This window comes from Pelmatolapia mariae, linkage group LG23 (assembly GCF_036321145.2).
Source record: "Pelmatolapia mariae isolate MD_Pm_ZW linkage group LG23, Pm_UMD_F_2, whole genome shotgun sequence".
In the NCBI taxonomy this organism is placed as follows: Eukaryota; Metazoa; Chordata; class Actinopteri; order Cichliformes; family Cichlidae; genus Pelmatolapia; species Pelmatolapia mariae.
In genome coordinates, this window is record NC_086246.1 from 5,320,407 (window position 1) to 5,336,861 (window position 16,455).

General features: G+C 41.9%; 1 protein-coding gene across 3 annotated transcripts in view; it reads right to left on the reverse strand.

Moving 5' to 3' along the window:
- The window catches only part of prkx (protein kinase X-linked), a 44,385-nt gene extending 29,409 nt beyond the window's left edge, over positions 1–14,976 (reverse strand). For 2 of the 3 annotated variants that reach the window (XM_063465988.1, XM_063465986.1), the window contains exons 1-2: positions 14,323–14,948; positions 624–792 (exon numbers count right to left, since the gene is read on the reverse strand). In XM_063465988.1, the coding sequence (XP_063322058.1) occupies positions 624–792; positions 14,323–14,470 (317 nt within the window). In that variant the 5' untranslated portion in view covers positions 14,471–14,948. Of the gene's footprint in view, positions 1–623; positions 793–14,322 lie in introns of all 3 variants that reach the window. The other variant, XM_063465987.1, reaches the window with a different exon arrangement.
- Between the last annotated feature and the right edge of the window lie 1,479 nt (positions 14,977–16,455).

A 16,455-nucleotide genomic window follows, 5' to 3' on the forward strand; every position in this document is an offset into this window, starting at 1 on the left:
CTTAATACTAAACGATATATATATTAGCTGTATAATACCAGTAGGCCAGCTCTAATAGTAATTTGGTATGGCTTCGCGGGCCAAATGTAATTAGGCTGCAGGCCAAATTTGGCCCGCGGGCCAGAGTTTGACACCTATGCACTAAAGAATAAACATGTTTTCTTATGATGCTTTGGATGATTATTCACACGAAAACACATCGAAACTGAGAAATATTCAAGTCAATTTTATTTTATTTATATAGGTTGAAATCACAACAACAATCACCTCAAAGTGAATCATAACCCTGTTTGTGAAGGAATTTAAATTAAATTCTGGATTTAACAGGAAGCCAACAAAGAGAATATGACAGAAATATTGCCTCTCTTTCTAGCCCCTCATCACCCACACTGCCTAAGGGAAGCATGTAAATGTAAGCCGACCTGGGCTGAAAGGAAGGTTGGAGATTGGCCTATAATTAGCTAAGACAGCTGGGTCTAGAGATGCTTTTTAAATAACGGTTTAACTACTGCCACCTTAAAAGTCTGTGGTACATAGCTGATTAATAGAGATAGATTGATCACATTTACAACTGGACTATGAGCCCCCATGTGTTTGCAGATGAGACTGCGAAGAGCACTCACAGTCTGATGAGAAAGGAGTGGTTGACCTCGCTCAGCACCTCCTTCTCGTTGTGGACGTGCTGCTCCTGCTTCAGTCGGATCACGTCAGGGATCTTCATCTGCTTCAGGGCAAAGAAGGCCCTGCTCTTTTTGTCCTTGACCAGGAAGACTCGTCCAAAAGTCCCCGTGCCTAAAGTGGGAGAAACAGGGAGAAGAAGGGGGTCACAACTTAACAAGATTTTCAAGCACACAGGGGAACTTGACCATGACAAAGGATTGTTTATCAAGCACGATTAATCATCAGCCTGGAACCAAGGCCGTCCTGGTGCCAGGCAGCACAGGCTCAGCTCAGTCAGGCTGTTCTTCCCAACGTGTTTTGGATGTTTTTAGCTGTAGGTGAACGGGTTATATGTGTGTCTTAGTTCTTATTTAATGTTTCTAATAGTACGCAGGAGCATACCAGCAAGTCTGTAGTGCAAGAGTCTTTACACCCTTCATTTTTTTAGATGTTGTTTGACATTGTGTCAGGAAAAATGCACAAAATGGATTTATTGAAACCTCTGCATACTTTTAAACATATAGTATATAAGGAAAATGCAGTATTTGTACAATTCTACCAAACTTCAAAGTCAGTATTTGGTATGACCCTTTTTTCCTTCACTACAAGCTGAACTCCTTTTCTTTAATGAATCTGTAAGCGCAACTCAGCAAGCTTGTTTGAAGGGCACTCTTTGGATGTTGGCTGCCCTTTGTTAGGAGAAAAACAAACTTCACTATAAGCAGCACTATTACAGATCCAGAAGGCAGATTTATAATACTTAATGTATGAAGTTTGTGTATGGCTAGTATATATGGTCCAAATGTTGATGACCCCTCCTTTTTTCATTCCTTCTTTCCTTCCCTTTCTGATCACTCTGACACCAAGCTCATAATAGGAGGAGACTTCAACCTAGATTTAATCCAGAAATTGACACGCTCAGTACAGCAGGAAATAAATAAACATTTTAAAGACCTTTATGAAGCTTTACACTCATCACAGATTAATCCCTCCGATGCTGACACTGCAGAACTTCTTAACAATATAACTGTACTGAAACTAAACTCTACTGAAACTAAATGGATTCATCATTAGCAGCAGCAGCAATCTGACAAAATGTAGCTATCAAAGTTCAAACTGAAGACAGACCAGAAGGTAAGCCTATACGGTTATGATGTGTTACTTTTCCTCACAACGGTTGACCATCACATTTTGTTAGATAGGCTGAGACACTGGGTGGCTATATCAGGGTCTGCTTTGGACTGGTTCAAATCTTGTTTGTGTGAGCGATTCTTCTCTGTGGCTACCTCTAAGTTCAGGTCTTCCACCACTTCTCTTGCCTATGGTGTGCCACAAGGTTCTGTGTTGGGACCCTTATTGTTTTTGCTGTATTTACCTCCTCTTCAGCACTTATTGAGCACTTTTAAGGACATTTCTTATCACTGCTATGCAGATGATATTCAGTTACATATCTCCTTTAAGCTACACGATGTTTCCAAACTACAGATCTTGCATAGGTGCATAGACTCCATTAGAGGTTGGATGGCTGATAACTTTCTTCAACTTAATGAGGAGAAAACTGAAGTCCTTGTTTATGCTCCCGATAAATTTGTGCCCTTGGTAGTGGAAAATTTAGGCCCTCTTGCTTCATTTGCCAAATCTTCTATTAGGAATCTTGGTGTTACTTGTGACCCCTCTGACGTTGGACGCTCATGTTAAATCTCTGGTCCGCTCCTGTTTTTACCTGTTTAAGAAACTTTGCTAAGCTGAGTCCTACTGTGTCATGCTCTGAACTGAAATGATCATACATGCATTTGTTTCATCTTGTTTGGACGATTGTAATTCTTTGTTCACCTGTCTAAGTAATGCCTCCTTGGAACGTCTGCAGGAAGTTCAGAATGCTGCTGCAAGGCTTTTGACCAAGTCTTCCAGGTACTCCCATGTCACACCCCTACTGATCCAGCTGCACTGACTCCCCATAAAATTTAGAGTCCACTTTTAGATTATGATTTTGACATTCAGGGCTCTGCATGGACAAGCACCAACATACATCAGTGATCTTTTACATCCTTACATCCCCAGTAGGTCCCTGAGGTCATGTCCACCACACGAGGCTGAAAACAAAAGGAGACAGAGCTTCTGTAACTGTGGCCCCCAGACTCTGGAACTCCCATCTTCCATTGAGCTTGAGATCTGTGGACTCAGTCATCTCTTTTAAAAAACAGCTAAAAACTCATCTTTTTAAACTTGCTTTTGGTTGATTTTTGTTTTTATGTTTTAGCTTCTGTGAAGCACTTGTGATTTTATCTTGAAAGGTCCTATATAAATAAAATTTTACTTACTTTACTTACAAACCTTGCTAAAGACGATCACATTTATAGATAAGTTTTCATCCATATCAGACACTCCATCAACTAGAGTAAATCAGCAGCTCTGCCTCTGAACTGTAAGACACCACCACCACTCCAATATATTCAGGTAACATTACATATCCAGGTATACATTTTTCAGCCAAGCTCTTAAACCGGATCCAGTTGAATCATATTCCCTTATTAAAAATGCTAGAGGGTGATCTCACACACTGAAGAACTTTACCTATATCACTCATGGGAAGAAGAGTTGCCATTAAAATGATGAGGCTGCTGAAAATAAACTACTCATTTTCACTGATCCCTAATAAACCCTCTCTTACTTGGTTTAGATCACTAGACCCCAACATTTCAAAATGTTCATCACAGAAAAGTGTAAACTCTACAAAAACCAAAACATGAGTGTGACCTAGAACTGACAAATCTTTCTCACTATTTCTTATCCAATAGATCTGTTTTAAAATGGATTAAACCAAGCTTCTTAGACAGCCCTAGGCTGGACCTAGAGCAAGCATTCTGTAGAAAAGTGAAAATCTCCAGTCTGCCACCATCAGCTCCAGTATTGAGCATCATAAGTGCTTTAAAACCCTCAACATAAACACTTTTCTCACAGTCTGGTGGGAAGACTTCACTTAGCCCATGAAACTAACACCGATTTGGAACAATCCCGATATTTATCAGAAAAAGACAATGCTTTGAAGTTTTTCACTGTGACACGAGAAGGGGAAAAAAATCCAGAACATGTTCTACAAGATGGAAAGTTTGTTTCATTTGAAGAACCTGTATCAAAATATAGAATCAGCAAATGTACATTTCTTGAATATGAGAAACTGAAATCATCATACAGGAAAGATTCAATTGAATCTAGAAATACCTACTTGGGTATCAAACGTTTTAAATATCTGTACCTCAAAAAGTTTGTACATTTTTGATAATCAATTGTTTAAAATTGACAAATCAATTTCCCTCCCAACCATAAACTGGGAGGAAAACTTCTGGACACAAGAACGCTTAAACACCTTTGAAATGACTAAAAGCCCCAACATACAATTTCTACAACATTCTCTACAGAACACACTACAGAGGGCAAAGTTTGTTACTTACTTACTCTGTCGAACACGTGCACTTATTGCAAAAACAACTCTGCTGAGAATTATATGCATGCTATATGGTCTTGAGGACATGTGGATAAGACCTATGACCACATGTAGGGCTGGGCGATATGGCCTAAAATTCATATCGCGATATAATTTGAAGCATGTACGATAACGATATATATCACGATATATTCTTTTCTTCTGTATAACGTATTTTCCAAACTATAAGGCACACTTAAAATCCTTTAATTTTCTCAAAAATCGAGAGTGTGCCTTATGTATGAATTCTGGTTGTGCTCACTGACCTTGAACCGATTTTGGCGTGTAGAAATCTGTTAAAAAATGTTTTAGTACAACTTTGGTAAGCCTGCTGATGGACTGCTTGATGGATTGTCAGAGCATTACGGCTGCCGTAGTGAGGAGTAATCTGGGTCCAAAACTCCGTCCCCTTCAGGTCCCAAAGTCAAACGAACACTGAGAGTTAAAAACAGTCTAAATTCTTTCATCTTTAATTAAATCATCAGCATTGCTGCTTTATCGGGTGTAACAATTAAGTTTAACATCCATGCATCCATGAAAACAGAATTTATTAAATTTAACGGAGTTAGAAGTTAACAGGAAGTTAGCTCGCTAGTTTACACCTAAACATTTCATACCATGTTCTGACAGAGATTTTTGAAACTAATTAAAACGTACAGCTCTGCTACCACTTCCAACATAAGTGAAGACAGAAACACTAAACAGCAGTGGCGTTTGCAGGGTTACCGAAGTTGGACTACCTGGTATATAATGTTGTGCTACGTGATTGCTAGCGACACAGCTATGTTAGCATAACATTAGCACAGTGAAGCTGGAGGATGAACGGCAACTTTTTTTCCACTCGATAAAAGTTAACGTGAGGGATTCTGGTGGTTAGGGACAAATGCAATCGCATAGCAGGATGCTATACACGGGCCAAACTTCAGTCAGGAGAACATAATTTACTGATGATAATGCTTGTAGCCACTGTGATACTTTCTACCAAAACAGGCGCAGCTTGATGACATCATCAACATGCGATATCGCGATATAGTCAAAATCTCTATCGTTGGCCAAATCTATATCGTTTCTATCGTATATCGTTTATATCGCCCACCCCTAACCACATGGTCTAGTTACAGCATACCAACCTCACCCAAACTGTGCAACTTAAGTGATATAGGTGAATTAGATCATTTATACTCCTTCTTTCCTTATGAATCGCAAAGAAAAGTATCCTCATGAACTGGAAACCAAAAAACACCTTATGTACCAATCAAAATAGAAACGGGTGGAATGTCTGCCTCTTCACCAAACCACGGATGGATGAATTTGTCTCCCTCCGGTCCCCAATGATCAATTCCACTACTTAATGGGGGTGGTTGGGTGTAGTCTCATTTCCCTGTTTGACTTGCAGGTGGATGATGATGGTCTCTGGGACTACGGGCGTCTGGTGGCCTCCTGGGGGCTGGAGAGCTGCAGTTGCTGTTTTGGAGTGTCTATGCATCTGCCTCGGTTGGTGACGGTTGAGAAGTGGGGTGGGTGCTGCCTAACGGTCTTGGGATGTGGCCTCTGGGGTGCTTGTGGTGCGGGGGACTTGCCCCCAGCTGGGTAGCTGGCCTCATCTGGGCAGGGGCGAGTGCTGGGCCTGGGATCCCAGCGCCCGGGGTCGCCTGGTCTCTGGCTGTGTCCCTCCTTCTGTGGGGGCTGTCTGCCCCTCCCTGGCCAACTCGCCGTGCAGTTTGGGCCGACCCACATTAGAATGTCCACTCTGCGCCTCCGGGCCCTCGTGGGTGCTGTTAGGCCAATTGGGTGGGTTGGGGCGTCCAGGTGAGGGAACAACCATTGTTGGGTGCAGCTCGTTTCAGACCCAGACCAGTTTGTCTCGTCCCTTTAGTGTTTGTGTGTGTGTGTGTCTGTTGTAACTGATTGGTATTGTGACACAGTGTGCAGATGAGCCCCAGTCTACTCTGTGTGGTGGGGGTAGTGGGTGCCCCAGACTCGGTAGTGTCCCGGGGAATTTTCAGGTGCCCTGGAAACCTGTACCAAGTTAGTACCAAGGTGGCTGGTCTCTAGCGACTGGCCGTTGCCTCTGGTCCTCTGGGACTCTCACCCTTTGGCTGTGGACACCCCATCTGGGGCCTCCGTCCTTCTCCTGCTAGGATGGGCCTGCAGATGTCGCAGAGATGTGCTGCCTCAGGTCTTCAGTACTCCTGGGGGCTACGAATGGTACGGTTGTCCTGGTTCATTATTTGCCTCTGGCTCCTGGGGGACATTACTGGGGCTTCCCATCCTCATTATGAAGTACATTTGTGACAAAGACGCAGTTATCATAACACTCTCTCACTTACTCCCACTACAAGTAAACTGTTGATTTAAGTATCTGCGTATTTTCCCATTTATGTGCTCTGGGAGTTGTACGTTTGTTTTTTCTTACAGGAGCAGCTGTTGGCGATACAGTGTCCATTTCTATTTGTACTCTATCCTTTTATTATTACTCTTTTTTCCCCTGCCCGTCCTGCCTTAGACGTCTTCATACGACACCACATTTAATGTAATAACTGAAATAACACAAATAGAAATGAATACATGAACAGATAAAAGATACAAGAGGAGCATGCAGAGATTCAAAATGTGCTTCACATCACAGTGCATTTAGATCCCAATTCTGATTGCAAAAGCTGCCAGACAGGACGGGATTTAAAAAATAAAATTCATTTCCCTCTGAAATGTAGAACGAGCTACTGTCATGAAGCCAAAGAGAACTGAAGTGAGCTCCCATCAACAGAGTAAGATTGCTGATGCTTAACTGAACCTTTTAAGTGCCACCCACAGAGAACTAAAGGGCTTTAAATAAGTCTGATTACAAGCAGACTGTCAGTTGCACAGAAAGCACAGAGAAAGAGGAGCAAACGTTGCACGCTGCGCTGACCCCAAACACCTGATATACTGGTTCTGAATCATGACTATACAAGCAGCAGCTATTTGCTATTAGCTAAAGTAACATGAGAAAGTACAAAAGAGTGAAACATGTTTGAGGTCATGAAACAGATGAAGCAGCAAAAAGTGTTTGTGTTTTAAAAATGACGAGTACTGTTCAGCCCAGCTTGACTGAAGCCATGACGGGCCGTTACACACACACACACACACACACACACACACACACACACACACAGTGTCTGCCTGCACCATGTGACACTTTAGTTTCAGTTTCGTCTCTCTGTTTCTGTAAACTAGTTGTGCGAGTGTTTTCATGCCTTTTGTCAGTTACATGTGTGACTAGTATCCTTAATCTGATTGGTACACAACAACACCATCGTTGCTCGTGGGTCTGTCATGTCTCCTTATACTTGTTGCTATGAGAAACAACATTAAGAAAAACAGAATAATGTGATTCATTCAGACAGGGAAGAAAGGGCATGAGCAATCAGACTGAGTGCCGTCAGGTCATAGTGGAACTGTGAGAGTGGGCAGTAATGGCTAAGATCCCACAGGAGCAGGCAGCGTGTCCTCCTGTGGCCACATGATGACAGTTTGCGTAGTCAGGTATTGGCCTGAGCCCTGAACTGTTCTCTTCCTAAAGACAAAGAAGCAATTGGCATTTTCTTCCTGCGGTGCTGATGGGCAGAGAGAGAGACGGATGTGTGATATAACAGCTACTCTGAGTCACACGTGGAACTGCTGCAGCTCCCTAATGAAATGCTGGCTGTCTCGTTCCTCTGCTTTACCTCCAATGAACCTTTGTCTCAGTCCTGTTGCTGTTGCCACAGCAACAAAGAAACAGCAGTGCACCGTCACAGTCAGGTGAACAAGCCGTATCTAGAAAAATGTCTTTTAAAATGAAAATGCTTCTGTAGAACTGTCAGTGTGTAAAAATGATCCAAACGACCACACACAGCCCGCTCAGCTACAACGCCCTGTTAACAAAGATTATGAACGTGATGGTCTGCATCAGCCCTGTTTCATGACCTGATTCAGGGAGACAGCGCACACCTCAGTCTTTGTAATGAGTCATTTGAAGATGTCTAGTCAGAGAATGGCAGTTTCTGTACTGGTTTGTAGTTAGGTTAGAGAGGATGGGTCTGCTTCTTATAATATGACATGAATAGTGGATGAATGAAATGTACAGCTGTGTATTCTTTAGTTGTCCTCCATGCAGACTATGCCAAAACATTATGGTGGGAGAATTTAACAAAAGCCAGTCTGGAGAGCTTTAACCTCGTAAGACCCGAACTCTTCCACGGCATGCATTTTTAATTTCTCTTTGATATTTGGGCTGATTGGGACCTGATGAATGTAAAAACAAAGAATTACCAGATTTTTTTTTTTTTTTTTACCTGATTTTTGTTTCTAAGAAAAATGAGAGCCATATATGAGGATATTCGTTTAAAATTTTGATAGAACAGTAGCAGCATAATGTCCTCGAAGTAGATATCAGGCACTTGTAGAGCAAAATTGAGTATTTTGCTCTAAATAACCCAAAATGTGATGTCCACATATGTGGACGCCAGGTCCTAGGAGGTTAATGCTAGCAAGCCGTCAGTGCACTTAACTACATAATTAGCATGTTGTTGGACAGGTCCTGCCATTCCCTCATCCAAGAACAGAATTTTGTGCACAAAAGCACTCACAGGCACTTGGTTATGTTATTAAGCACAGAGATGCTTTTCAGTATTTCCTCAGCCAGTTTTGTGATCAGACACCAAGCAGGGGCAACAGTGACACTGAAATGAAAGTGAAGGCCAGGTGACGTCAGACAATAATGTACTTTGAATTGAAACTGGCTCATCCGTAACTCTTCATCTACCTGCTTTGCTTCTGAAGCTTAGACAAAACAACTGTACTGTATGCAGCAGTATACATTCCCACTCCACCGGCAGTTACAATAAATAAATAAAAGCAGGATCAACAAATCCCCAAACATGTTTGGCTCATAGATGTTGACAATAAATTGGAAGTGGCGTTGCCTGTGAGTGATGGTCACAAAGGCCACCACAGCATGTGACAGCAGCAGACTAACCTAATGGCACCAGAGAGCTGTCTTATGTTTTCAATGACAATTAAAGTGCACATATAAAGAGCTTTAGCTGTTCTGTTTTAGCCACCAAATCCCTCTCATCAGACAAAATGACTTGGCAAATAGGATTTTTATGCCACTTGCTTCCAAAAACAGCGGATGAATGCGATCCCCTGCTGCACACCTGCCCAGCACTCATTAGGCTTTGGCTTGTGTGTAGCCTAATGCATATTACTAAAATGCTGCATGAGCGTATGTTAGACTATTACTAATAATGAAATCATTTTGAAGGCTCCTTACATTGTTTCATGTAAAGCTATGCACAGTTCTTTATTTAAAAAGACAGCAGAGGTGATAGAGGGGTCCAGTTTCCACCCTTTAGTAAACAGTCACTAACTCAAATCGCTCTGCTAGGGGAACTTTTTTCATTTGATCTTGATCTAAATATACAACAAGGTGAACTTTAAGATGCAGGAAAAAAGACCCTGGCCATAACAGACTGGGTGACTCACATATGTGGAGGACACTCACACACACAGGCAGCAGATGAGAAGTTCAACTTGAACCACACAGAGATACAAACATATGCAGGATCCAGTTCATACAGAGAGGAAATGCAACCAGAAGAAGAAGGAGGAGGGGAAAAATTCTATAAAATAAATCAGAGAAGATTTTTAGAACAGGACCAAGGGAGCCATAAGGGACCACAGTTTTAAAGATATTTATTATATAAATTGTCATTTCCAGGTGCTTTTAATCTGACTATGACAGCTCATATTAGGATTGTAGTTGTTCATAATAGGTTTGGAGTGCTGTAGTAAATTAAGGGTACTGATCCAATGTTTGGAGTGCATAGCAGTCAATGACTCAGAAAGCTGGACTGGACATTGTGAGAATAAGCCAGGGTCGAGTGGATGACCATGTGCAGGAGTGACAGATGGATCAGGGCTGGATTGAAATGACACTGGGGGGACTCTGAGCCCCTTCTTCGTTGGACTGGCGATGGACAGATTCACAGACGAGGCAGATGAGTTTTTGCTTGGACTATGATGTTCTCAGACAACATTATGATATGCAGTGAAAGTAGGTAGCAGGGAGAGATGAGACCCTGAGAGGTGGAGGTATGTACTGGAGAGAAGAAGGATGAATGTCAGTAGAAGCAAAACAGAAAACATGCATGTGCATGGGAGGCAAACAGGTACAACAATAAAGACGCAACAAGCTGTGAAATGCCTAGCAGCAAACATCCACAACAGTGAACAGTGCAAAAGAGAGATGGATCAGTGCAGGCAGGGTGGAGAGGGTGGAGACGAGCGTCAGGGTGACAGCAGCAACAGTGAACGTAAGGTTTTGATGCACGCTCAGTCCAGGAAAGCTGATCCTGTTCATCTGGACTTTTGTGACATCACTATAAGAAAGACATTATGAAACTCACTGAGCTTGAGTACACTGGTCTTTAAGTGCAAACTCAGTTACATGCTCCTTTAATCACATTTCATCCCTACAAACAGTTACAGTTACACAGCCAGTTTACACAATTGTAAATTGGATATCTAACTGACTCTAGCTTTTCTGAATTCAAGTAACGTGTGGCACGTGCATTTGTTTGTCATACTGATTAAAATGCAATGCTTAAGAGTTAAATCCAGCCCACAGCTGGCTGGGCTGTAAGGCGTTTTCCGGGGAAAGATGATTCACAGTCCTCTGGGTAAGAGTCAGAAGGTTTCTGCCTGAGTTCTTGTGGAATCACGTACAGCAGGTGCCAACAGTGAGGTGTCCCTCACGGCAGCCTGCTGCCTGAACATGTCTAACCTCTGCCTGGGCATGTTCATGGCAGCTTTTTGATCTCTACAGATCACACATGGGTCAGGTGACATTATTGGCCTATCAGATATCAGCATCAGAATCATTCCAGAGGAAATTATGTTTAAAAAAAAAAAAAAAAAGAATACTTTTCACTTCCATAACAATTCATAAATGGTGTCACCCATAGTTTTATTCAATTGCATGCCATTTGTAGTCACTGAATCACAGACTGTAAAGCAAATCTGTAGCACAAGTTCAGTTCAAACTGCACCAAATCAAGTTGTTACTGAAAGATATGACACCTTTATATTTATTGTTTATTGATAACCATAAGCCTTCATTCATTTATACTAGCTGACCTGAGCAAAGTGTAACCCTCCACACAGTTATGATGAAACACACTGACGTCCAACACTGACTGAAGTATTATTGGATGAGATACTTATTTGCAGCAGATACCAGCAGTGCCACCTTTGCCTCTGCCAGTGACGCTCCTGTTTCAACAACACTGACGTTTTAAACAATCATCACACATGTTAGCGTTAGCCATTTAACTATTAGCAGTTAGCTTATAGTAACATTAGCCACCTGGAATCATTATGGTAGAGGCCAGAAATTATAGCTAATAATAAAGCTCAGTACCAGACAGCTGATGGGTGTCTGTGGCTCAGGTGGTAGAGCGGATCAGCTACTTATTGGAAGGTTGGTGGTTCGATCCTTGGCTTCCCCAGTCTGCATGCCAAATATCCTTGGGCAAGATCCGATGCGTTCATCCGAGTGTGAATGAGTGCTGATTAGTTTGCACTTAAGTTTAGAAGTGCTTGTATGAGTGGGTGAATGAGGCATATTGTATACAGCGCTTTGAGTAGATAAGAACTATATAAGAATCAGTCCATTCTGTTCATCTGGATGGAAACGTTTCGTCACTCATCCAGGTGACTTCTTCAGTCTCAGCTGACTGCAGACCTCTCCAACCTTATAAATGGGACATTTGCATAAAGACTGAAACTAGTATCACTGACCATCACTGGGCCATGAGGTCAGTTACATGATCGTTAATTGATAAATACGCAAATCACTGAAAGAGCAGCCACTGGCATCTAGGTGTACATATGTACTGTGTGTAAGGTAAGGAAATCATGCATTCAGCTGAGATTAAAGAAGTCACTTGGATAAGTGATCAAAGTTTTTCCCACTGAAAACGCTACGTCCAGATGAACAGAACTTTCTGGGATTTCGTTACCTGGATAACTAAGCATGCAAGACATTAATGTGGGTGCTAAGCAGCAAACTTTATCAGTTCTGCCCATCTGCAACTTTAACAGTGTTAAATTAAAAGGATAAAACTATTATCTGTGTTTAAAAAGTGCTATATTTCTCTTTAAGTCCTAGACTGACACTGAGGTGCAACCCTGGCAGGGATGGATGGGCCAGCAACTAGACAGAAACAACAGCAGCCTTCCTCACCAACTCAATTCAATCAGCAAAGAAAATATGGTGCCAAGCGATCATGGGGGGTGGAGCCTAGCACACTCCAGACAACCATTCACACCCATGGGCAGTTTAAAATCATCAATTAACCCAACCATGCATGTGTTTGGACTGTGAGAGGACGCTGGATTACCCAGAGAGACCCCACGCAAACATGGGTAGAACATGCATGCAGAACAGGCCAGGTGGTGGATTCCAACTCAGGACCTCAGGACCCCCACCATGTTATAACTGGTGCGGGTCCTGATGCTGCTCAATGGATAATGTGTGAATAACAAATGGATGCCACATTTGATAAAAATGTGGAAAAAAACTACAGTAAGCTAAATTCAAAGACACTCCAAAAATCAAAGTGATAAACTGATGCAGCAGGCTACTCTACTTTAAGTGCCTGTATGGACGTCTGACAACATGGGGGCTGCTCCTAATGAGACAAGGGACAGGGTCTCCTCCCAGATCTGGACCAGGGCATCGTTGAGGTGAATCTGGGCAGGTTAGGTGGACCAAAACATAATGTCCTAGAGCTGCTCTACTGGATTTAGGTCAGGCATAGTGTGTATGTATACCACACGGTGGGTGGGGGCATTTGCACTACAGACAGCTTAAAAACAGTGTTGTTATTGACACTGGTGCTTATATTGTTCTAATATTTTTTTTTAAATGCCTCTTACTTTTTTGTACCATATGAAGTCTGAGCGCACCTAATAATCTGACCTATGGTACCCGTATTATATGGATAAACTCATCAGGAAGGCCAGCTCTGTTCTGGGATGCACCCTGGATCCAGTGCAGGTGGTGGGAGACAGAAGGACTCTGGCTAAAATAACATCTCTGATGGACAGAGTCTCCCACCACATGCATGTAAATGTTGCTGAACTGCAGAGCTCCTTCAGTGACAGACTGCTGCATCCTAGATGAAGGAGCGTTTCCGCAGGTCCTTCCTCCCTGCAGCTGTCAGACTGTACAATCAGAACTGCTCCCAACAATCATAGAGGTTTACATCAGCGCTGTAACAACATCTTTCAGTATCCTGCTCCATTTGCACACTACAACCTGGGTTTGCCACTTATCTGTACTCTAATTTTAACAACTGTACAGTACTCTGCTTTGGTAACTATTGTCCATGATGTAAATATGTAAAAATGGTGTTTCTGTTCTGTGTCCTGTTCTGTTTGAATATGTGGTTTTTGCTGCTGATACAACCAATACAACGAGTATTTAAATGAAAAAAAATAAAGGTAAGCTTAAACTTAAAAGTTTGGTGGCCCATACATCGGGAAAAGTACAAATAAAGAAACGGTAGTAGATTCATTCAGCTGACCAGAACCTTCAATTCCAACAGTTTCTATGGGAATGAAACAAAGTCAGGATCAGGTCTATCAGACCTGAGCACAGTACAGTCGATGACTCCAAACAGCCACACACTGGAAACTGAATGAAAACACAGAAGAGTGAATGTGTGAGTAAGAGTGACACACTGCATGCTCACAGTTTTACCAACAGAGATCTTCTTAATGAGGAAACAGATCCAATTGTTTCAAAGCAGAGAAGCTTTCAGTTGGCAACGACTGCCAATAACAGGAGACGCTGAACAGAGGAAATCACTGAACACTCCAGCAAAACTTCACTCTACTTCCTCTACGATCATAGAAACCAGTCCAGCAAGACTCTGTGTAAAACTCTCACACTGCACACCATCAGCACCTGGTCCAGGTGTGACCAACTCCAGCTTTATGTTTTTTAAGGAAAAGATCTCAAATATGAAAATTCATCACTTTTAAAAAAGGTTTTCTGAAGTCAAACACCTCTGGGGAACACCTAGTCTAAAGCCTAAGATAAGACACCCGTACAGTTATGGACAAATCAAATGTTGTGGTCAACTCACCGACTGTGGCGACAGTCTCCAGGTCATCAAGGCAATATATGCGGTTATTTGGTGAGGCGTCTTCAGCTGAGCTGCTCGCGTTGCTTTTGCTTTCTTTAAGGGAGTTTGTCTCACTGTTGACTCCGACCTTTGCTTTGGATGACGCCATCTCTGACTTTCGGAACTATTTTGGGACTATGTGGATCTATAAACATCCAGCCAGGTGCAAACTGAGTGAAGACCATGCATTTCTGGAGACGGACTTCTTCGTCAATCTTGCACAGCACGTCGGATACCAGTGACTGGGGCTTGCCGCCCTGGATGATTACAAAAAGTTTACCTTAATAAACTGAGTTAACTAACAGTCAATGTTGAAAATAACCGCAGATTTAAACGACACAAAGAAGCCGGTCACAGGTGCACTAGTCTGTAGCGTTAGCGGCTAACACAGTGTTCATGGAGAATGCACCGCTGCACATCTGTTCAAGCATAATGAAAGTGGGCTTCATAAGCCAAAAAACGCAATCCTACATAAATCATGGGACTTTCCCGACATATCTTCACTAACTCTCCCCATTATTATCGCAACTACAACAACAGACCTCACCCTGAATTTCTTCTTTCTGTCCACATCGACCAGGAAGAGATTCCGGTCGCTTTTCAAGTAATTTCCGGTTAGGACTTTCAGAAGAAAAGAAAATGAACCAGTTTACTGGATAAAACGAGAAAGTGAGCGAGATCTGAGTTTTCCTTCATCATTGTCGTTTTACATCTACACGTTAAAGAATCGGTATATGGGCAAAGTCTGAAAAAATACAAATATTTTCTATGTTATATTAGTCAACGTCTTGAACGTGCTGTCTTACTGGAAGTGACTTGGCACGGAAACTGGATGTTGACGAACAATCGGTTAACGAATAAAACGAATTAGTTCCGAGACGTTAACCAATCATGTGTGAGTCATGAGTCAGGGCGTGGTGATGAAGACAGGTACTGTATGAGGGAAGGTTATATGACAAGAACCCCGAGCTTTAACAAGCAGACAAAGCTATTAACAGTAAAAGAATATCATACATGACATCTTATTACTCAGCTTATTACTCTTCAGGTCCTGCATGCAATCAACCTAAGAAATGCACTATACATTAACCTGTATAATTATTTGCTGTGAAACAGTGAGCCATCATAATTTCAAACTTACCAACTGCTGGAGTCTGCAGAAACATGTCTCAAGCAGCACCTAAACCGTGCTAGCTCCTTAGTTATGACCAGAAATGAGGTAATGTTTTGGTAGCATTTGCATATGTGTGTGATCATTCTGTAAACACAATGGCATGAAAGGTTTTAGCTGAATTCTAATAAACTTTGTAGGGATGTAGAATAGAGTAATAAAGATAGATAGAGTAGAATCATCCTTTACATTTTGCTCAAGTACACAAAGATCTTCAAGGTCAGCTTAATGACTTTTTGGTTAAAAATTGACAAAATGCGGTATAACTTAGAAACTCTGATTATAACAAGGGTGATATTATTAGAAATAACCTGTCACATTTGAATTGGGACTTCTCCCTCAAGGTCAAGAAATTGATCTGAAGATCAAAATGATAGTAAATAGAACTACTTAATATGTATCTTACTGCCAGTAAGGGGCCTCCGTCCTTCTCTTTCTGGGATGGCTGCACAGTATTTGCTGAGATGTGTGGCCTTAGGTCTTTGGTACTCTTGGAGGCTGTGGATGGCCAAGATCTCCTGGATCCATCTCTGCCTGCCTCTGGTTTCTGAGGGGCGTTACTGCAGCTTCCCACCCTCATAATGAAGTTCATTACTCACTATGCCTCTTTCTCTCTCTCTCTCTCTCTCTCTCTGTCTCTCTCTCTCTCTCTCTCTCTCACACACACACACACTTTGCTCCATCCTTTTATCATATTTTCTACTCCCCCCCCCCTTTTTTTTTTCTCCTGCCTGTCAGCTTACACATTGTCATACAACACATATAACGTAATATAAAAAATATTTTTTTAAAAATGATCATTTTGAGAAATGTCGAAATTTCAAGATTAAAGTGGAAATACTTTAAGTACTACTTAAAATAATTAAAAAAAACAATGAAAAAAGCGAAATACTATTTCCATAGGAAAGTCAAAATGTGGAGAT